We start from the raw sequence: 24,524 nt of genomic DNA on the forward strand, positions 1-24,524 counted from the left end.
CGGGGGGCGGCGCGGCCGGCGCGAAGGAGCAGGGCAACTCCGTGTGCTTCAAGGTGGACGGCGGCGGCGGCGGCGGCGAGGAGCCGGCGGGGGGCTTCGAGGACGCCGAGGGGCCCCGGCGGCAGTACGGCTTCATGCAGAGGCAGTTCACCTCCATGCTGCAGCCCGGGGTCAACAAATTCTCCCTCCGCATGTTTGGGAGCCAGAAGGCGGTGGAGAAGGAGCAGGAAAGGGTTAAAACTGCAGGCTTCTGGATTATCCACCCTTACAGCGATTTCAGGTGAGACTCCCTGCCGCCGCCCCCCCTCCTTTCCAGGCGCGCCCTCCAACATGCTTCTCAGCTCTTGGGAAGGGGGCGCCCCGGGGACCCGGGCGGGCGGCGGGGTGGCGCTGCCGGAGGCTTCCGCTCGGGCTGCACGGGCTCGACTCTTCTCCAACTAGTTTCCACCGAGGAGGGGCTCGAATAGTGAGGTCCTGTTGCCCGGGAACCCCGGGGAGGCTGGCCTCCTTTGCCTCGGGAACTTTGGGGACGTAACGGGGAAGGATGAAGGCCACGGTGACCCCCGGATGACACGAGGCTAAGTTGTACCAGGGAAACTTTTACTTCGGAGATGAGTGTAAGGAAGCGGGCAGACAGACACCCGTCCTTGCTCTGCTCTCTCAAGATGTGGGTCCCTCGCAAAAGGCAAAAAAGACGCTTCTGGGGTTCAGGAGACGATGGAGTAATGAGAGACAGTGACTCGCAGGTCTTAGCTGTTCCAGCCGCTGTCCCCAGTAATCTGTTTTTCTTCTGTTTATAGGCACTGGGTGTCCTCCCTGAATTTCTTCAGAATAGTGGCTAGCAGGCTGGGGAAGGATAATGTGCGCTTGGATGGTCCCTGACTTGAGTGTGCAGTGGAGCCAGCGCTGCCAGGCAGGGCAGGAGCGTGACTGGAAGCCTCGAGTTCCCGAAACAGAGGCAGGGGGCGTTTCCAGAGCCCCCTTCCTGAAATAGAGCGACACCCTTTCTTGACCTTGACTACAAGTCTATTTCAGAAATCTCTTTCCCGTTTCCCAGCTCGGGAAGAAAGGCAGGAGAACAGTCAGAAGAACTCCGCTTTGTAGAATCAAAATTAATACGTTTCCTGATCTTATTTGTCGCCCAAGTAGTCTTCAGTTATAAGCATGTTTAGAGATTGTCAGATGAAGGTCGTGAAGTAGATCCTCTTATTAGCATACGCACACCCGGCAGCCACGTTGCATTAGCTCCTGAACAAGGCTGGACCTTCCATTTAAAAATCCAAAACTAGTAACTCAGGGTAGTAGTTATTTTATTTAATTTTATTTAACGAAACTCGTTGGAAAAGAAAAAAGAATCAACTGAAGGAGCACGTGTGCATGCTAAGCAGTTTTAATAGGATTCTATTAAGCAGCAAACAGATATAGGAATAAAAAGCAGTATTACTTTGAGTTCTATTTAGAAACTCGTAGAAATTGAGATCAACTTCGTGCCTTTAGTGGGAGCTGTCCGCAGTTCTGAATGATATTAGCTGTGGAAAATGCATACTCCTGGCACACAAAGCCTTGTAGTGACTGTCTTTGCTTTTTCTGAGATATTTGTGGTCGCAGAAATCAGTAGCCTCTGTTATTTATTTGCAGAGTGAATGAATTTTAGGAAGTGTATAATTCAAAGGTACTTATTTGCAAAAATATTTAGCAACGTCCAAAGGAGGATTTATAAAACCTAATGACATTTGTAGACCATAGGTCATTACGAGTTTGATTGAAAGAATATTTATGTTAAAAGGACTTACTAAATAATCAAACATTTTTCCTCCACTAGGAAGATACTTTAGAGAAGCAAACTTATAAACGACATTGTTCTAAGGTATATAAAGTTGTCAAGTTCTTTAGAATTTTAAAGATTGGAATATCAAATGTAGAATACTACCTCTTCCTCAATTCCCAATGAAAATATGTTGCAACTCATGTTACAATTTTAAATGAAAAAATTTTACATGAAAACAGCTTTTAGTTATAATAACCAAAATAAACGTGGTATTTCCAGAAATATATGAGGTTTAATATTAACATAAAAGTAAAATACTAAATTAATTTATTTAATTTCACACTCAATTAAATTATTATGTATGATACTTTTATTTTCTTTGCAATGTGAAAAGGACTACACTTTTCAAAATGGTAGCATATATCAAATAGTTATTTTTTTTTCCCACTTACTGGATAAAAACACAGGGCCACTGTTCAGGAATTACAATAGTGTGCCAAAATCTTTTGAATAAATGAAATCCATGAAATTAAAAGAGTCCACATTTTCCCAAGGAAGTCTTGTGAGACAAAATATCTTTTTTAAAAACAAATATTGTTACAGAATGAAGGAAGAAGTTGAAATCAGGTGATGATTCAATTTTATCATGCATTTCCAAGAAAAAGTTAGCTAATAAACTAAACAAACTCCAGGGTGGAGTAGTATGGAATATTTGATTTTCCCTTCCATAACTGAAAGAAAGTAATGGCAGACATCAACAATTATTAAAATTTAGATTTTTTAGCTGGAAGATATCTGAAAAATAGATTGGAAAACTCATAATTACAATTTACACTGTTTTTCTAAAACAAGTAAATAAGTAATTATGTACTCATTTGCATTCATAAGACATTTACATCTTATTATTATTTCATTAATGGTTTCATATGATCTCAATATCAATATAAGATTTTCCAAAATCTATAACATGTCAGGATAATGTAATGAAAAAGGCAAAAATATGACAGACAAAATTGTGGCAGAACTTTTTTCTACAGGAAAGCAATGTGTGAGTCATCTTCAACAGATACCAGAAATTTTCCAAAATCTATAACATGTCAGGATAATGTAATGAAAAAGGCAAAAATATAACAGATAAAATTCTGGCGGAAATTTTTTCTACAGGAAAAGCAATGCATGAGTCATCTTCAACAGATACCAGAAATGTTTGGGGTAATGATCTGTTCACCTCAAGCTCTTTCCTGAAGAAGATACCTTAAGGGAGGTGTTTTGCTATGATTCCTACAATACCACACTTAAGTTCATTAATCTTTTATAGACTGAGAGAGTAACATTTAAGAATAAATTTCCATGGCAGGGGGTGAAATATTGGAAATACAGATACCCAGAGGATTTTTTTCCTTAACACTTTCATAAGTCTTTGCATGGTCAGTGAAGTCAACTCAGTCTGCTCTTTGGTCACCCCCATGCTGCTGAGTGTAGCATGAGCCCTTTACTCCAAGGAATGTTGTGACTTCAACACTGTGGCTATTGTTCTAGTTTCCCTCCTTGGGATAATTTCTAAGGCTGCTTCCTTCCCACTTGTCTCAAGGGTCAGGGCTGTGCTCCCACTGAGACTTCCAGAGAGCTAGCTGGTGCCTCTTTCACCTGCTCAAGCGCTATTGCTGTGTCTGGCGGGTAGTTTTCTCCTACCTCCAGTAGGGCAGAGGTAGGGCAGAGGCACTGTATTTCCCTTCTTTCTCTGGAGAGGGTGATGTTAGAAACCTTCAGGGAGTAAAGAAGAGTCCCATAACATTAATACTGTTAGAAATAACTGGGAAAAAGCTAGAGAATTTAGTAAAAATATCTCATGTTTTTGTTTATACCATGGTGTGTAAGCACCGAAACTATAGAAAATATGAATAGTTACTTAAAAAAAATGTATACTGATCTTTGTGTAGTAAAGGCATGGTTTCAGTCTTAATGAATTTCATAACCAAACTCAATTATACTGATCTTTGTGCAGTAAATGCATGGTTTCAGTCTTACTGAATTTCATGTGAACAACACACACATTTAATGAGAAGGTTAAATATGAATTTGGGGGGATTACTAATGGTGATTAATTAGCTAAAATTTTACTTTTCATTCATTTAATAAAAAAGTGACACTGACCAAGCATTGTATCCTCACAGCCAGTTTAGTAGTTGTGATATAATCATTCAAAGGATTGAAAGAATATTTAAAATATTTTTGTGGATGGCTTTTATTATGCAAGCAATTTACTTTGAAATAATTAATCACCAGGCTTTTGGCCATTTCAGAGATTCTGACATTATTTTGTTGGATCATGCTTACGGGAGGCCTCTTTTTAAAATAATCTTCCTATTCCATATACAAGTGGTTTTCAAAAAGTCCTTGGAAAGATTCATGTTATCCTTCTATTTTTCACAAGCTTTTTTTTTTTTCCTTTTTGTCTTTTTTACTGACCGGTAATGGGATCGCAACCCTCGGTGTTGTGCCCGCACCACGCTCAGCCAGTTAGCGGGAACCGGTCTCCACATGGGATCCCAACCCTCGGCGGGAGGGCCTCTGCGCTCCCAAGTGGCGCACTCTCCAGTGTGCCACCGGGCCGGCCCTCACAAACTTTTTGAAGTGCCCTCATATATTGCTAGCTACCACCTTGACCCTGATAAGGGAGGAAATTTTTTACCTAGACTTCTTATTTTTTCCACTGCTTTTCATCATTAGTGTGAGTAAGTGTATGAAAAGCTTATTATGTCATAAGTACTGAAGGACTCTAGAGACTGTGGAAGGGAGTCACTTCCGAAGACACATTAGTGCCATTTCTGGTCTTCTATCTGTGCCTTGGATTGCATCCACAATTGTATGGACGTCAGAGTTCACTGACGTGTTCATTAGGGAAGAGAGGCTTCACTGTATTATAAAGCTCCTCATAGAGAGACCATTTGTTTCCAGGAGCTTCTCACAAGAAAACAATTCAACCTTCTGGGGTTTGAGGACTAATTAGCCAAGTGTTATGTTGTCTTTTGCTGAATGCACTCTGTATTCTTCCAGAAATACTTCTTTTATTTGCTTTCCATATCAACACAGCCAAAATTAACCATAAGAATTTATTTATTTATTTTTTTATATGTTAGTTAAACCTTTATTTATCTTATAAATTCAATTAATTTTTTCTTAGTGGTTCTAGCAACAGTTTAGCCCAATTAAAGTGAAATTATTTGAAAGATTTGGAGATATTAACTTATTCAGTTACTTTTTCTTAGTATACGTGCAAGTTGTAAAACTAAATTTTAGCAAGTGTTTCACTATTTAATTGCATTTAATGTGTATTATGGTGATATTATAGTATTAAAATATTACAAAGTGGTTTCCACTTTTTTTCTGAGAAACTTTCCCATTAAAACTAACTTTGGGGACTTATTATAAATCATTAAAACTAATTTGGGGGACTTATTATAAATTGAGAATCAGTGGACAGATGCACCTTACCAATCATATATAAGCATGTGGACTTATATTTTTGAATTTGGCTGCCTAATAATAAAGAAAGTAATTTGAACGCATTGGAAAGATATACTACTTATTATTTTTATCATAAGCTCATTTAAAGAAATAGAATTTAACTATGTCTGCTTGATCTAAAACCACAAACCAAAGCAGTATCACCACCAGAAGTCAATATGAATAGTATTTGTAATCCTGCTTTATTTCACTCAATGAACCCATGTCCCAAAGTGAGCGTGATGTGATTTTCAGATGAGCATCTTGCCATTCTGAGTGTAATTTTTGTGTTTAGGGATAATTCACTTCATTACTTGGAGACAAAAATTGGTCTTAGAATGAGGACTTTCAAATAGAGTTTCTTGTAAGTACAGTACAAATTATAGTAGATCATTAGCACTGCATGAAGAGTACTGAACATTTTCAGGGTCTGCAACAAACTTTCTTCTTGTAATTTTAAGTGAAGAATTAGGCTGACTATATTTTTAGAAGCAGAGGTAGTGGTAATGAAGAAAAAATCTGCATACACTAGGAAAAAACTCTTTTAGACTAAGTACTTTTAAAAATAATTTTCTTTGTGAAGGTATCTTGATGTACAACTTACCATTAGTTTTCTAGAAAAAAAATCAGGGTATTTTTCGTGCATCCTGGAATTTTCTGTTTTTGTAAAATAAACCTTCATGTCTCTTTTAATTCTGTGTGTGTGTGTGTGTGTGTGTGTGTGTGTGGTGCAGTGAGGGTGTGACAGGAACTGTTCAAGGGACATCTATATACAATTATGTGCACATAAATATATGTATAGTGATTATTTTTAAATTGATCACTTATCTGATACATTTCACCCAACTTTGACTGACAAAATTGATTTCATGATCCTTTCAAGTTTATTAATTAATTTCCTCGTAGTAGTTGTCTATTTCACCCAATCATTGACGACTAAGTTAAATCAAAGGAGCAAAGTTATGCATGACCTGGATTTACAATTTGACCATCTTATTTACATGGACCTGATTTTATTTTCAAGACATTAGCTGTAACTCTACAAAAGCAAGGCTAATTCCACACACTCACAGAGTTAATAATTATTTACAAATTTTGGACTTTTGGATATGTTCCCAGTATTTCAGTATTATAAATTGTGCTACAACAAACATCTTTGTGCATTACTCTTTATTATATTCTGGGAAAAAGTTCAGTGAATGGAATTATTGGCTATGAACATTTTAGAGATTCTGTACATGTTGATTTTACCAATTGATGCTGCCACCAGTTGAGATACTTCATAAAATAGCAAGAGTGATGTAGATTTCTCAAGGTTGACATTCCTGTTAGGATATGCCTGGGCTGTTTTAGGACAGAAAGTCTAAATTGTTCTCCATTGTATTCATCGAAAGTGGCCAGAGTGAGCTTAACAAGCAAATCTAATATTATTATTCTGCTTAAAACCCTTAGTAGACTTCCATTACTCTTAGAATACATCTGACAAACTTTCCATTAGCTATAAGTTCCTGCATAATTTCAACCTATCTGTTCAACCTCATCATATGCCACTCCCTCCTCACTACAGTGCTGTGTTCCAGCCACTTGGGTAAATTTTCAACTCTTAGAACAAGCCAAATTCTCTCCTGCCACAGAGATTTTGATGTGACATTTAACCCCACTGCCTGAAATTCTCTTTTCACTTTCTATCAATCCTTACAGCTAGTTTGTACCCATTATCTAGATTTCAATTTAATCATTGTGATCATGCTCATTTTATTTTCTCTCAAGGCCATAACTATGATCTAGTGATAATTTCATTTTTTATCTAGGCCTCTTGTTTGATCTGAGTTTATAATTATTTTCATAGAATTTAAGCTCTGCCCTCATCAATCTTATTTAGTTTTACATTCCTGGTACTGTAAAGATACACATAATAGACATTATCTTACTGCCAAGCTTTCTTGGATGCTTTACTTTTAGCAGCTTTTTTGAGACATAATTCATGTACCATATAATTTACACATTTAAAGTGTACAATTCAGTGTTTTTTAGTTTGTTCACAGAATTGTGTGACCATCACAACAATCAATATTAGAATACGTTATCATCCCAAGAAGAAACCCCATCCCATTAGCACTGGCAGAGAGAGAAGCCAGTGCTAATGGGTACGGGCTCTGTCCTCCCATCCCTACTCTCCAAACCTCCCAGCCCTAAGCAGCCATTAAGCTTCTTTCTGTCTCTCTCTATTCTTTTTTTTTTTTTTTTAATTCTGGACGTTTCACATCAGTGGAATCATACAGTATATGTTCTTTTATTATTGGCTTCTTTCACTTAGTATAATTTTTTAAAGGTTCACCAATGTTGTAGCATGTATCAGTACTTTACTCCTTTTTTTGGCTGAACAATATTTATTGTATGGATGTACCACTTTTTATTTACCTATTCATCAGTTAATGGACACCTGGTTATTTCTACTTTTTTGCTATTATGACACTGCTGATATGAATATTCTTGTATAAGTTTTTGTGGAGAGATATATTTTCATTTCTCTTAGGAGTGAAATTGCTGGATAAACAACAGATTTTTAATAAATATTGATTTAATAAGTGGAAAAAGAATTAGTCTCTAGCCAGGTCATACACGCTATTAATCTTAGAGTTAATAAATCCAGATAAAGGCACTGAAAGCTCTTTCTTTCCCCACAACAGTACCTGGAATATCCTCAGTCCTGCTACCTGCAAGTATATATATACTGACTGTTACCTTTCCCTGCCCAGTATACAGATGAATAAATGAAACTACAGAGAGGTTAAGTGGCATGAACATGGGGACATAGATAGATAGTAAGAACTGGGCTGGGAATTCAGTTCTTTTGAATCTTAATTCTGTCACTTCAACTCTTATACCTAATAAGAAACAAGGCTGCCAGCATAAATGATTCTCCAAACCTTCAGGGAAACAGGATGGATGAAACCTAATCATTTGTACTTCTTCCAAACCACTTCCTTGAAACCACTCCAAAATAATACGAAAAAACCGCACAGACACATAGATAAGTAGAAGAAAGAGGAAACAGCAGAGAATAAGAAGTTTCAAAAACATTTTGGAAAATAGAAAACTAATGGAGAAATTATTCTACTTCCATAATTCTTCACCCACTTAACCCGAGAAGAGTTCAAGAGTTGGTAGCACCAGTTAAAAAATGACTACAGGAGGGGTGGGCCCGGTGGCGCACTGCTACAGTGCGCCGCTTGGGAAGTGCGGCGGTGCTCCCGCCGAGGGTTCGGATCCCACATACAGACCGGCCGCTCACTGGCTGAGCGAGGAGCGGGGGCAACACTGAGGGTTGCGATCCCGTTGCCAGTCCCAGTCTGGTACAGGCGCGACACTGAGGGTTGCACTCCGTTGCCGGTCACGAAAAAAGACAAGAAAAAAAAAATGACTACAGGAAAGCCAGGATGAAAACAGGATTAAATAAGGGTTTCCTTAGTGCATATAGAACTCTCAATGCTGAAATTAGAATGGTTGGAGCCAGGTCAATTCTCCCCAGGCACGAAACTGAAGAAAAATACCTCCAATAGGAGACATTTCAAATTCTTCAAGTAAAACATCTCATTTATTACCTAATCACTCTGCAAAAAGTCCCACATATGCACATAGAGATTATAGTTATATTTTTGGTATCAGATTGTTTAATATGAGTTGAAATCAAAAGATTGCCACGCTTTTGAGAAAAGTCTCCATCATGAAAGACAAAGAATAAATCGAACAGCAAAAGGAAGTCCAGAAGACAGAGAGGAATTTGGGATAAGGAGAAATGACAACATTACTAAAAAAAAATACTCATAAATGATGATATCTTCAGAAAGATATTTTATCTATGTAATCAGGAGAGGATGCTATGAAAAGAATAGAAAGACATTAAGAAAGATCTCTTGGATGGAATGAGTTAGCAGATAAAGTCTAGGAAGACTCTCAAACTAGAGCAAAAAGAGAAAAGATAATAGAAAGTATAAGGAAAATAAGGATAAATATAGCAAAAGAAAGGATTACTTCGTAAAGTCAAAATCTACCAAAAGGAGTTTCAGAATAAAAATAAAGAATGAAAATGGGAATATAGAATTAGTACAGGCAGTTTAAACACATTTTTCCAGATAGCAGCCACTGAAATGTCCAATCTGAAAGACTCACAGAGTGCTCAGCACCACGAAAGAAAAAGACTCCAGCAAGGATCATCACACAGAAGCTTCAGAACACCACCAAATCAGAAAAGAGTACTAAGACTTTCCAAAGAGAAAGAAGTGGGATCAATATCAAGAACTGGGACCAATACTATAAGTTAGATGACAAAGTCTACAAAATTCTGAGAGAAAACGATTTCTGAAAAAAAATTCTACAAAATTCTGAGAGAAAACTGGGACCAATACTATAAGTTAGATGACAAAGTCTACAAAATTCTGAGAGAAAACGATTTCTGAAAAAAAATTCTACATCTTGCTATAAATATGAAGATTAAATAAAGACATTCAGAATTCAAGAGCTGTAATATTGACCACCCATGTGCCCTTTCTTCGAAAGTTACTGGATGATGTGCTCCAACAAAACAAGAAATTACATCAAATAATGTGAAGACATAGAAGATAGGAAATGAGATTTTAATACAGAGGAACCTTGAAAGGAAGTCTTAGGAGTGCTCCTGACTAACTGGACTTGAAGGAAACCAGCCTGGACTAGGGCAGGAATGCACAGGGCTCTGGAGGAAGGACTTAAGGGGAGATGAAAAAAGGATGGATATCAGCATTTGAAAAGTAATGTTAATAGGTGTTCCACAGATTGTTTGGAACAAGATATCTATGACTTTTGTATAAATATTTATAAAGTATCTTGAATACAAGCAAATAAACAAAAGACCTTTATTAACCCTAGAATGATCTAAAAGTCTATTTAAAAAGGGGGGGGGAATCATAGTACAATGCTTGGTTCACAGTGAATAATATTTATCTGGTCATACTAATATAAGCAGAATTGACTGATTTAAGCAAAGATTATAGTTCAGTTATTCTGCTGGAAAAGAGAAAGGTAAATGTGGGTTGTGTGGTGTAAGAAAGCTAATTCATCTTCCATAACTGGAAGATAACAGATAGTTATTTATTATTAGTTGATAAATGAATTTTTCTTTGAAATATGAATTAAATGTTAAAATAAACAATTATGGTGGTTGAATATGGGGTGAGGTGTGTAGACTGAAAGGAATAGGGCAGGGTTTATAGTTCTTCTTATAGTCTTTTTTATACTATTTTACTTAAAAAATAGACTATGAGCATATATTATTTTGGGGTAACATATACTTTTATTAAGAACTGTTTGGTTAGAATTACGGCTTTACCACCTTAGTGACTGTGCCTTAGTTTCTTCAATTATAAAATGAGGAGAGTAATATATGTATTTGATGGGGCTGTTGGGAAGATATATATTTTATAGCTATATATAGTATGTATACTATATATGCTATATATTTATAGCATTTATATGTGTAGTGCTTAGAAATTATGCTGTGCACTTAATGCTATTTAAGTGTTAGTTTTATTATGAAAGTAAAATTTAAACAGAACTAAGGCATGTGAATTATTTGAGAAAAGAAAATATTCTCTAGGCATATACTCTGACAATCTTCAGAATTCCTTAAGCCAATGGAAATATGAAGGGAGGGCTATGTAAATGGTGTGCTGCTGTTTTCTTTTTAACTTCATGGAAGTCTGGGCAGCAGAAGCCCTCATGTGCAATGGCATATTTTATGTGTGATATGTGAAATAGGTCTACTCATGAGGCAATTAGCATTGGAAAACTTCTAATACACCCTCTTTCTGCGGAATTTTCCAGATATCATAGTTTAGCCTTCTAAGTCAGTATAGAATGCTACAGTGTTGAACATTTGGAAATAGCTTTTACAGGAAATTTTAATGGCATTGAGCTATTACTTACTGTTATCTTCATTTTCATAAGAAAATGGTATAAACCATTTGGGATCTTATTTCAGATCAGTTAAATGATATATATATGAGATAAATAAGACGAGTCATAATGTACTAATTTTTAATTTTTTTATTGTCACACTTAATTAATTGTCTATGAATAGTAGTTATTTAGAAATATAATTTAAGAATTTGAAAAATATTGCAAATTTGACAGAATGATTTTAAATTTTTTCTTACATGATTTCTAGAACAGATGTCACTTATTACCCTTGCAGAATGTTTTGTTATTTTTTTAAAAAGAGAATTTACCTTAAAAAAATTGTACAACATTGGTTGTTTGCTTGCAGCACATGAATGGAGGCTGAAAAAATAAATATTGAAAGTTATATGATTAGTATTTATAGGGAGAATGAGTGTTCCTTATTTGTTCTGTAGAAGAGTCATTCATTGTTTAAATAATTATCTTAAAAAGTGTCTTTGTTCTGAGCAGTAAATTTGATATGTATCTTGAAAAACCGCGTAAGTGAATTAGGATGAAGATTGGAGACAGCTGTATTGTCTGGGATTCAGATGAATTTTTTAAAATTTATTTATTTTAATTGACACATAATTGTACATGCTTATGGGGTACAAAGGGATGTTTTGATACATATACATGTTGTACAAAGTCAGGGTAGTGAATATAACCATAACTTCATGCATTTATCATTTCTTGTGGTGAGAACATTCAAAAGCCTCTCCTTTAGCCATAATGTGATACACAAAAGTTAACTGTTAACCATAGTCATCTCACTGTGCAATAAACACCAGAACTTATTCCTCTTATCTGACTGTAATTTTGTACCGGTGACCAATCTCTTCCTGTTTTCCTTTCTCCTACCCAGTCTCTGGTAACCACACTAGATGTATTTTTTTAATATATGAAATAAGGGAAATATAGGCCGGAAGCACCTAGGAATGGTCGTGTGTGTATTGCACAATATAAATAATCCCAGAATTCTACTGGCTATAATTATTGATTATATTGATATCCATGGTTATCCATTTGTGTTAGTGAGTCTTATGCTTCCAGGCTCATAGAACACTGCAAGAATCAACTTAAAGCAGTGGATCCTCTGCCGTGGAAAAATGCATATATTTATAAAAAGCATTTTCTTTGTGGTTTCAAGAAGTTTGTGGTTCCCTTCAAGCACGTTTATTTTTGGATCCCAAGTTAAGGACTTAAAAAACTATATAATATTGTTACGCAGAAATATGACACTAAAAACAGTATATGGAAGATACAAGGAGACAGAATTTTGCTTGGACAAGCCATTTTAGAATTACAGCTGCAGCTAGAAGACTTGCCCTGGGATGGAGAAAATACTGGAAACCAAGTAATTTAATTTTGAAGTTTGATAACTGGTCAGCAGGGATTGAATAGAGAAGATTTATTCTGGATGGGTCAGTCAGTGCAATCTGGCACAAAATTATAACTAGAAATATACTCGGGGTGAGAGGAGGCTAAATTATTTTTTTGTAGATGCAAAGTTGATTGAACCAACTAATAAATGAAAGAGTTAACTGCAAACTTTAGTAGGATGGCTTGTTATAATATAAATATATTAAAATTATTAATAACTTTCATATATATAGACAGCTATGATTAAGGATGTATAAAAGAAAAAAATACCACTGACTTCAAAAGCCAAAAATATAAACCATACAGCCTAATTTTAAATTTGAAAAATATTGTTAGTCAACTAAAATGATTGAATAAAATTCATTATTATCAGTTTACAGCAAAGTTACATCCAAAGTTAGGTTTACATTTATAGATGGTAAAAATAACTGAAATCAGAATTCCTAGGAAAATATTAGTGAATTATTTAATAATATTGCTATGGGGGGAGAGCTTTTCACCATATGACTCCAAAGACTTGAGTAAATTGTTGCAGCCTTTCTAAAGGTCAATTTAACCCTATCTAATAAAATTCTTGAAAATTTTTGAACAAGGATGAGTCCTATATTTCCAATAATAGTAAAAAGTCATAAACAATTATAACCTCAGTAAAATTTCAAACCTGTCCCAAACCCCAACTTATCAGTTGTCCCCCATATTTCTGTCTTGTTTTTTCTTCATAAAACTTATCAGTTTATCATATTAAATGCTTTATTTATTTACTTTGATTATTATTGCTACTCATTTGGAATTTAAGCCTCACTAAGATAAGGGTTTTTTTTGGGGGGGTTATTTTTAAATTTTATTAAAAAATTCTTTTTATTTATTGTATCAAAATTGATTATACATATTTTTGGGGTTGAACATTGAGATATGTTGATCAAATCAATATTACTAGCATATATGTTGTTACAAATCATACTTAATCTTTATGCCCCTTGTCCAATCTCCCCCTTCCCCCATTCCCTCCCCCTCCCCCTTCTAATTACCCTAGATTTTTTCTCTCCTTCTGAAAGAATAATGGTTAACTAATACACTCCCAGGGTTAGAAATGTGGATAGCACGAAGTAGGCATTTAATGAATTTGAATAAATGAAAGGCTTTTAGTAACATTTGCTCAATCTTGGTTTTATACACAATTTATTTTTATTTATTTATTTATTTATTTATTTATTTTTTGTCTTTTTTTGTGTCCCGCAACGGATCGCAACCCTCAGTGTCGCGCCCGTACGGGACCGGGACCGGCAACGGGATCTCAACCCTTGCTGTTGCTCCCACACCTTGCTCAGCCAGTGAGCGGGAACCGGTCTGTATGTGGGATCCGAACCCTCGGCGGGAGCGCCGCCGCGCTCCCAAGTGGCGCACTGTAGCAGTGCGCCACCGGGCCGGCCCCTTATACACAATTTATAATAAGCAGATTATTTCTTTACATATGTCCCCTACAAAAAACTGAATATTTTTATTTAATGTGTATAGACTAATTTGCTTTTTATCCCTTCACAGAAACAGGCATTTGGAAATAATATTTGAAGTCATTTAAAATACATTCATGTAAACTTTTATTAATTTTATTTACTATTATGTACTTTTAAAATAAATTGGGGTATATTTATTGAGAATATCTTGGTGTTTCAGTTCATTCAGGCTGCTGTAACAAAATAACATAGACTGGGTAGCTTATAAGCAATAGAAATTTATTTCTCAAAGTTCTGGAGATTGAGAATTCTAAGATCAAGGTCCCCACAGATGTGGTGTCTGATGAGAGCCTGCTTCTTAATAGACGCTGTCTTTTCACTATAACATCACAAGGTGGAAGGACCTAAGGATGTCTTGGGGCCTCTTTTATAAGGGCACCAAACCCATTCAAGAGGGTTCTACCCTTATGTCCTAATCACCTCCCAAAGACTCCACCTCTCAACACTGCCATTAACACCATCATCATGGGAGTTAAAATTTCAACATATAAATTTGGAGAGACATAAACATTCAATCCTCCACGCTTGGGATGGCTTTTCTTTCACAGCCCTGTGAAAACTATTTAAATGTCATTGCCATTCAATGCTATCTTCATCAATATAAAGTTAAGAATATATCCCTTTGAGTAAAGACATTTAGAAAGGGTGACATTACTTTCTGGTATCTTTTTTTTTTTTTTTTTTGGCTTAGCCAAATTGTGTTATTTGATATAATGAAGGATATTTAAAGGCTCGATTGTACAGGGATGGAATATTAGCACTGTGCTCCTCTAGTTTTAATTAATAAAATAGAGTTAATATTTTGAAAGAGGATTAATTTTCAATTTTAACTTCATAGCAAGCAGGTTTTTTATTGTGTTAACCAAACTCAAAGGAAAACATTCCAGCCAAAAATTTCCTGATGAGCACTATTAAATTGGTCCCTGTGTAAAGTAAATAGAAGAGATATCCACAGACCTTGATACAGGAAAATTGAAGTTGACATAATTTTCAAAAACAAATGGAATGTGAGCCTGAAAAGACAGTGGTGGTATTGGCAGTTTAGGTTTTGTACTTAAAAAAACAGAGCAAGTAGCAAACCCAAAAACCCAAACAAACAAACAGGAAAACATGGACAACTTTTACAGCAAAACTATCCTTATGAACCTAAATGACGAGTTGGGAAAAACCTTCAACAATTGCAAGACCTGTTGTTTTTGAATCTCTTTATAGTAGGAGGGAAGCAAGAGTGAGCAAGGGCCTCTGACAGACCTGAGAACAGGTGGGCTTCCCATATAGCCGAGGGGTGTTTGCTAGAACAGCAGCTGAAACTGGGATGGGATTTGCACAAGAGGTCTGTGTTGATTTGAAGAGGAGAGATGGCTGATCCCAGGTTGAGAGCAGGAAATGTGTATTCAAAGCCTGGAGCAACTTGGCGTACCAGATAGTAACAAAGACCAAAGACTACCAGCGTAGTAGCAGAAGGAATCATGGACTGCTTGAGGAGGAAAGGATAAGAATTTCAGTAAATTCAAACCCATTAGATGTTTAAATTTGAGTTCATGATGATGTAAAAGATGATTACCTACTAAAGCTCATAGGCACCTGATTTATTACCTTGAAACTTGGTTAAAAAAGGGAAAAAATGAACATTTATCTAACCTTTCCTGCATAATCTGAACCAATGTGTAAACAAATAGTAGAATAGGAAAATGGTGTCTTTATAAAATTATTTCAGCTAAGATGAGAAAAGGTAATACTATAATTAGAAAATTACGATTCTACCACCCCTATTTAATTAATACATCTAAACATTGACCATCAATGGCCACTAATAACAAACAAGAGCAAAACCAAAAGTTAAATCTTCTTGATGAAAAGAACACACCAGCACCTACAATATTACCAAAAGGATAGAATCCGAGTCTAATCAGGCCTTTAGGTCCAGGTGCCAATGTGCAAAAAATACAGAGGATGGAGGAACACGCTGAACTGTACCTTGGGCATGTAATCTGCAAAATTCAGTCTGGGAGAACTGACAGGCCTACCACCCAGGGTCTTCAATAGATAAATAGTAAGGAAAACAATGAGATGGAGGGGAACTTGTAGATGAAGAGATACTTAAAACAAATTTTAAAATGTAGGTGAGGACACACCAAACTACAGTCTATGTACAATCATGATGAAACTATAGAAAAATTCAAGGAAACAACCACTATTATAAAAGCCATCAAAGCTGTTATTTTGGAGAGTGAAAGGGGGCTGTGATCAGGACTGTGTGCATGGTTGGATTTTTGAGGGGTGGGTGACATAACTCTGTTCTAGGTGGTGATTTCAAGGGTGTTTGACATAATAAATCAGTATTTTGTGTGGCTTTCTGTGTTTGGTTTATTACACGATAAATATAAAGAAAGGGATAAAAAGGAAGAGGCCTTAAGTTTGAAAAAGAAAGATAAGGCTATAATGAAAGAGCAGTACAATATTACTGTTTATCTCCCTGTTTTACTCACAGATCTGATGTGTATTTGCAACAAAACCCTAGTAATGCTAAAGCAAAGCAACTTAATGCAACTTTATGTTGGGAAAATGACCTAAACATAGTTTTAGAAAAGTCAGAGTCTTAACTCTTTTAACTTGACTTGAATGGCTTTTCCCCTTTTTCCTAAAGGTTGAAACTTTTGTGGCTACCAATATTTTCATATGCAAATCTTTTCATTATTTGGATAATATAGTTCATATAGAAAGGAAGTATTATGTAGTGTAATAAAAGAAGCCTAATAAATTCTGTTTTCCCCCCATTCATAATTTTAACTTGATTTGAGTGGCTTTTCCCCTTTTTCCTAAAGGTTGAAACTTTTGTGGCTACCAATATTTTCATATGCAAATAATTTCATTATTTGGTTAATATAGTTCATATAGAAAGGAAGTATTATGTAGTGTAAAAGAAGCCTAATAAATTCTGTTTTCCCCCATTCATTTGGTATTTTGAAATAGGAGATGTTCAACCTATTTGAATCTAAATGATAAAATTTGAGAAAATAATATCTATCATAAGGATGTTGTGATAATAAAGTAATATCCAAAAGGTACCTAACATGTAGCCAATATTTAATAAATATTAAATTCCCTTTTTACCTTTTTTGCTATCCTGTTAATATACAAGTACAAATAAAGAAATAATAATGGCTTATCTAAAGGACATGGGATTATAGACATGAATTCACTCATTCGATAGATATTTACTGAATGTTTAGTGTGTCTTCAGGGACTCATGTGCTTTAGAAAAAAAAAGAATGAAACAAAGTTATAGCATTTCAAGGGGTTTTTAGTCTAGTAAAGGAAATGGGCACATAGGATGTTTCTTTAATGGAGGGAACAAAATGCTCACAGGGAATTGTACAAAAGATATGCCACTAGGGAAAATTATGATGCTTTAATTCTGTAATATTTAATTACCAGCTAAAATTTAGAGTTTATTACTATTTACTGTTCAGTTGTTTGTTTTTTGGTAAACCTTCACAAATAATCAATGCTTCTGTACATACTTTTTTATAAAAAAATATACTGGGGATGAAATTATCTTCTTAGAAATTTAACATTTAACACTTTATTACTTTATTGTTACACTGTTGTGATTCCAGAAAGCATAATATATTTTTGGGTGTATAAAAAATATCAGTCAAATGATTTTAGAATTGTGCACTTAAAAAAGAGAAAAATCCAGTGGAAAACAGCAAAGGAATTTACTTATTGACTGAAATACGGACTGCCTTTGTATCTCTCATGTAAAATAAAACTAATGTATATTCCTTCTGTATCAACAAATCATGTTAGAAAGAGAGAGAAAAGCTCTTAACCTACTTTACCATCTTCAATTTTTAACTTTATCATGCTTCTTAATTGCCTGGGTGTCCTTTAACCATCTATTTCCACGATTCTTTCCCAGAGGCTTGGTTTAATTTTAAAAGTGCAGTGTATTCAGCCCTAATTATGTGAGAGCTCACTGCAGGCTAACAGAAAGAGATAGTAATGACCAAAACGTGTTCTTACATCAGTGTCATGGCTACCACAAGTACATTACTATATATATTTAATGATTAGGAAATACAGCCATGTAAGATAATTCTTAAAAGCTAGTTACATCTGAAAATAGGATTCATTCTGAAAAATGCAGTTTCACTAAATATGATTTTTAAAATATCTACTTTTTCTTTTTCATATTTATTTCTTTTAGCAAGTATTTAAGCTAGCTGAATGTCCACACATTCAAATTTCGTGCATAATCAATAACTAGACATGAAGTGGTTCCATTATTTCATCTGAGTTAGAATGAAGTTCACAAAATATGTTATTTGAAACTATCATTTTCATTGAAATGCATGCTTCTATGTTGGCTCAAATGTCTACAATAAATAGAGATATTAAGCACTATTTGTTAATACTTACTTTTACATTAACTTAGTGGGGGAAAGAATTCCTATTAAAATGTTGTTTTAACTGGTTACCCATTGGAAAAGCAAAGCAGTCAATGGGATATTCTACAAAAGTTGGTCAAAATACAGCATTATCTGCTAAGTTCTACCTATGTGCCAGCCACTATTCTAACTGCCTTTATTCGTGTTATCTCACTGAGTCCTTAGAGCACCCTCATGACAGGTACTATTGTGACAGGTACCAATTGTAGCTTAGAAAACCAGACTATGAAAAGGTCAGACAACCTGTGAGTGGAGAAACTGAGAAAACCCAGGGATCCAGCTCAGAGCCTAGGATTTTAACTCTTATGCTTTGTCCTAGAGGCATTCAGTCATATCCTGATCCAATGACTCAGTCATTTTCTCTGAATTTACAAAAAAATACTTTCAGAAATTATATATTCTTGTCTTGGCTATGCAAATCCTAGTTAATTTAGCTGCTATTCTTGAGTGGGAAACGGTGGCTTATTAGCCAAACATTGGCTATAGTTTTCTGAGAGCTTCACTTCTAGTTCATCATGTTGAATTACATCCTGTCTCAAAATATAATTATTTCAGATGCTCATTTGTTTTTCCAAAAAGCTAAATATTTGGCAGTAAAGAGTTAAGGGTAAATCTTAAAAGTGGAAATGTTCTTATCCAGGCAGGTGTGTGAACAGAAATAAAACTATAAAGGCTTCTTTTGACTCTACTTAAGTTTAGTACTCCAGAAAATATAAGAACCAATGAAAACAATTTCCTAAAAATACTTTTTATTTCCTTTCATTATATTTTTCTGCATCCTTTTGAATGGTAGCACTCACTACCAAAATGAGCAGACTACTTAAATGAAAATAGCAATGAAGAGCTGTACTTAGAATGAAGTCACTGGACGGTTTATGGAAATAGAGGATGTAAAATTTTAGTCACAAGTATTATTGAATAGAGACATAGTTATTACACAAAAAGGTCAATGTTTACCACTAGGTTTTAATCTACCACCATATAAATGATGTACAGAGATAGCTTATAGCTTGGAGTCGATTAGAATAATGGATTACACTCGCCTGGGAAAATTCTGGAGGGTTATTATTAGACTTTGAGTCTACTGAAGAAAAGGCAGCTAAGAAAGGTAAGAAACAGTGCGTGAGGTTTTATATGGCAGATGCCCCCCAAGTCCCCTTGTATCTGTGGTACTGTTGTATCTCTGACATTGTTCTCTGTGGTTTCTTGAGATCTGATAGCAGGATATTCCATCTAGGGGAATCACTGTATCCAAAAATAATTATTTTATAAGTAAATACTACCTATTGGGACTGTAGAGCTATAGAACTAACCTGAGGAAACTGAATTCTGAACAGAATTAGAAAGAAAACAATGGATAAACCAGAGAATTAGGGAAAATCCTGCTGAAAATTTTCAGTTTAAAAACAGTGTGATTTTTAAATTCTTGGAAAAATGAGGTAGGTGACGTTATCATCAGTCTTCAAGATCAGAATTTCCTGTAATTATGGATAATTTTAAAAGGTATTTCATCATGTATCTTTCCTAATTTGGGTAAATTTAAAATATTTCTCTATAAGAAACATACTTAAAGCACATTAATTTGAACAAAACAAAACAAACCCTTGGCTCTCAGTTATGTATGCTGCTTCCATAGTTTACCTTTTACCTTGGCAGACCTTAGAAAAGAATTTGCATTCACTGTGTCTCCCTTGCTTGACATTACTCTTTCACCCTATAAGACCTGGCTTTTTATTAAAGCACTACCTTGAAAAAGCAAACAAACAAAAAAACAACAACAAAACAAAATAAAACAAACCAAGTACATAAACAATCTTGTAAATGTAATTTAACCTCCTTGTTTCTAAATCAAGTAAACACTTCGCAGAACTTATTTAATCTCACCCCTTAGTGGCACTTGACAGTCCTTCTTGACTTCTCTGGCTCTTCTCTCCACTGATTACCTTCCTATCTCTGCCCACTGCTTCTCAAATTCCATCTTAGGCTCTAACTTTTTCTCCTTTAGCTTGAATGCTGGTAGTCTTGAGTGTCTATCTTCAAGGCATCTTCTCTCCACACTGTACACATTTTCCTTGCAAATGTCCTCCATTACTATATCTTGAGCTGTCACCCCCATCATGCTAATGATTTCCTGATCTCTTCCAGCCCAGACCATAATCCTCAACACCAGACCACGTATCCAACTGTCCCTTTCATTTATTTTGTCACCTTCGACCTGATGTCCAAATCTGCTTTTCAGCTTATGTTTCCTTAATGACTGGGTGATTATCAGTGGCACTTAACCCTACACCTCATTATTATCTTACATAGTTTGGATATGCTTGTTCCCCCAAAGCTCATGTTGAAACTTAATCCCCACTGTGACAGTGTTAAGAGGGTGGGAAACCTATTATGATAATTGAAAAGTGGGGTCTCAAGGAAATGATTAAATTGTGAGGATTGTGTCCTCGTGAATGCATTAATCCATTCATGGGTGGTCATGGGCGTAGTTATGATGGCTTTAAAAGGAGAGTAAATGAGGAGTTCACTCTTTCTTACTCAGCCATTTTACTATTTGATACCCTGTGACTCATCACTGTAGAGTCACCACCAAGAACAAGGCCCTCACCAGATGTGTTCCCTGGTCTTCGGACTTCCCAGCCTCTGAAACTGTAAGAAATTCTATTTCTTTATAAATTGCCCAGTTTCAGGTATTCTGTTATAAGCAACAGAAACATAATAATACATTATCCTAGGCCCCTACTTGTTCTCCCCAGCATTCAGCCTCTGGTGCACATGTGTGTACACGGATGGACACACATACACACACAAAAAAACACACACACGAGAATCACTTTGTCTTACTTATTCTACCTTCTAAATATCTCCTGAATGTGTCTCCTCCTCTTCATCATCACTAACATGGGTCAGGTCCTCTTCCTTTCTTACTTTACAATTATTACTCATCCACTGGCTTCTAGCATGGCTCCAATTCTGTCTTCCAAACCAACACCACATTGTTTCTACCACTCTATCTTCCAAACCAAAATCACATTGTTCCTTTTACATTTTGCTTTTTTCTACAATACATGCTATGGTCTTTCATGTGTCTCTGTTTTTACACATGTTGTTCCAACTATTTAATATGTGTCTAAGATAAAATGAAAATTAATAGCTAAATAGAAAACCCTACTTAATTATCTGTTCTTAGGTGTTAGTCCAAGAAGCAGTCTCAGGTTACAGAAATAAACTGATCATACCAAACCAGAGCCAGACAATTTACAATGGAATTCAAAAGTCAGGGCTCTGAAAAATTATCTGAGGCTCCACAGCTATGCAAATCAATTCAATTTCATATAGATTATTAATCACCTTGTTTGTGCCAGCCACTGAGCTAGACCCAGAGTACAGCAGTGAAAAAGGCAGACATCAGTCCTAATTTTTCTACGCTTACAATCTTGCTTGAAAGATGTGTAGTAAACAAGAAATGACAGGTGATCACTGTTAACAAGGGAAAACTACAGAGTGATATATGGAATGATAAAGCTAGAGGTTTAACCTAATTCAGAAAGTTAGGAAAAGCCTTCATGAAAATGTCACAAATGAAATTAGAATTCAAAGACAACTAGGTTACCAGTGGTTTCAGGCATGTGTGAGGACACAACTAAACACCTGACAAATAGGTGGTTTAACAAAGCAACTGCTGATAACATTTTGAGTCTTTTCCTACCTGCATTAGTTGCATAGATAAGATGCATAGATTGATTATAGGCAAAGGATGGATAGATAGATGGATAGATAGATAGTTGATTGACAGCTGATAGATAGATAATAATTAAATACCTCTCAAGGGTCACACTGTATATATATTTCTTCTGTAATGCATTATCATAGCCTTTGCCCATTTTTCCTCTGTCATGATTGTATTTTAATGTATTTCCATTCAAGGTTCAGATTTCCCACAAATGTTTCAACACATTAATGACTACTCCTTTACGTTTCATTCTCTTAGAATTAATTTATAATTCATATTCCATTATCTTGAAACCACATATATTCTTTGGTTATTTTAGCCATTCTGTTCTTTTCTGTTTTGTTTTGTTTTTTCCAAATTCCTTTCAGTGCATATATGTCTTCTGCTTCCTTTTGGTTCCAAGACATGCCTCAAACAGATCTTGCTCTGGACATGTTAAAATTTTTCTTCTGAATTTTAGAGAAATGTAAATCAAAAATATTTTAATGTGGGCTGGCCCCGAGGCTCACTCGGGAGAGTGCGGCGCTGGTAGCGCCGAGGCCGTGGGTTTGAATCCTATATAGCGATGGCCTGTGCACTCACTGGCTGAGCATGGTGTGGGACCACACCGTGCCGAGGGTTGTGATCCCCTTACCAGTCAAAAAAATTTTTTTTCAATGTACAATTATGGGTATATTTTATTTTATTTTATGTGACCTCTATTTGTATGTGTGTTTCTAGAGCAAATTATACCTACATTGTTCTTTATGTAATCATAAGATGCATATTAAAAATTTCATTGTTTTCTGGAAGAGTTCATAGATAATCTGACTAATGCTTATCATGACAAAGTAGATCATACTGATAAAGTATATATGAAAATTGGAAGTAAATTGATGCCTCAAGTAATAGTTCTTCTGGGTATATAGCTTGTTTGTAGGATGTCCTGCTGTTTTAAAATACTCACACATGCACATACATGCACACACATACTTTATAAATCATGGGAGGCAGGAATGATGCACACAGCTGTGTGGAGAGCTCCGTATTTGTCTTGTTCCAATTAATGACCAACAGGGCTGAGTCTTGGCAAACTTGTGGAGTGTGGCTAGGCTGTGGTCTGCTCACCACCCTTTCCTACAGCATCTTCCTTTTCACTCTTGAGATGGTCAAAAGGTACAGCCGAGTATGACAAATGGGGCTGAGGTTGAAGAACATAAATTTGAAGTGCCATCCTTGGCATGATTGTGTTATTTTTCTCTAACAAGTCAGGATCCCTTTTTTAGAGAGAAATCAGATGGTAGCTTCAATCCACATTTGGGTTTGGCTGGTGGTTGTGTTTAAATGAAGTACTGCTAGTGACCCGGTGGGGCTAGAGAATGAATGGTCTGGGTGACTCACTACAAGATCTAGTGTGTCTGGGAATGGAACAGTAGAAAAAGGTTTGAATGGGTAAAAGACATAATGTGAATACCAGATAGCACAAGAGAAGAGACTTAGCTGGTCTAAGATATCATAAGGACAAAAGTTGATTTTATGCAACAACTGAATCAGGAGCCAAGCTAGCATTAGACTCAATATTAAATTGGAGCTGCAAATTGTCTGGAAGTATGTGGCAGTATGTCTCTCCCAAGATATAACTGATAAAATTCAGAGTAATAGTGAGAGTACAGCTTTCAGCAAAGATATCAAATCACATTTTCCAGGATATTATGAGTATATTGCCACTTATTTGTATTTTCCAAGCAGTGTTCATTGTTTGAGAATTCTAAAGTTATAAGCAATCTGCATGTAACAAATAGTAAGTGCTTTTATATCTGTGCATATTGATTGAAAATGCATTCACTCTGTACTTTAAAATTTTAAATTCCACAAACAATTTTATTGTATTCTGACATATTTTAATAAAACATTCAGCATTCATGATATTGAAAAACCTTGTCATTTTCTGATTTATATGTAATGATTAAAATATGTTTAGTATTAAATTAACTCTAAGAGGTGAAAGCGGACACAAAATTTGTTATTATATTTAATAAATGCACTATTATTAGTACTTGTATAACTCATCAAATCACAAAATAAATATTCTCTCTTTCATCTTTACAAAAATTTGTTAGAGTTTATAATGTAAACTTAACATAAAATTGTGAACAAATATGGTATATATGTAGATGGAAGATATTCAGCTTAGAAGTGTGTTTTTCATA

At 35.5% G+C, this 24,524-nt stretch overlaps 1 protein-coding gene across 1 annotated transcript in view; it reads left to right on the forward strand.

The window, feature by feature from the left end:
* The first annotated feature begins 128 nt into the window (after positions 1–128).
* LOC103605537 (potassium/sodium hyperpolarization-activated cyclic nucleotide-gated channel 1-like) overlaps positions 129–24,524 on the forward strand; it is a 46,311-nt gene continuing 21,915 nt past the window's right edge. The window contains exon 1 of the mRNA XM_008590147.1: positions 129–280. Within this exon, the coding sequence (XP_008588369.1) occupies positions 135–280 (146 nt within the window). The 5' untranslated portion in view covers positions 129–134. The remainder of the gene's footprint in view (positions 281–24,524) is intronic.

This window comes from Galeopterus variegatus, unplaced genomic scaffold (genome assembly GCF_000696425.1).
Source record: "Galeopterus variegatus unplaced genomic scaffold, G_variegatus-3.0.2 Scaffold5872, whole genome shotgun sequence".
In the NCBI taxonomy this organism is placed as follows: Eukaryota; Metazoa; Chordata; class Mammalia; order Dermoptera; family Cynocephalidae; genus Galeopterus; species Galeopterus variegatus.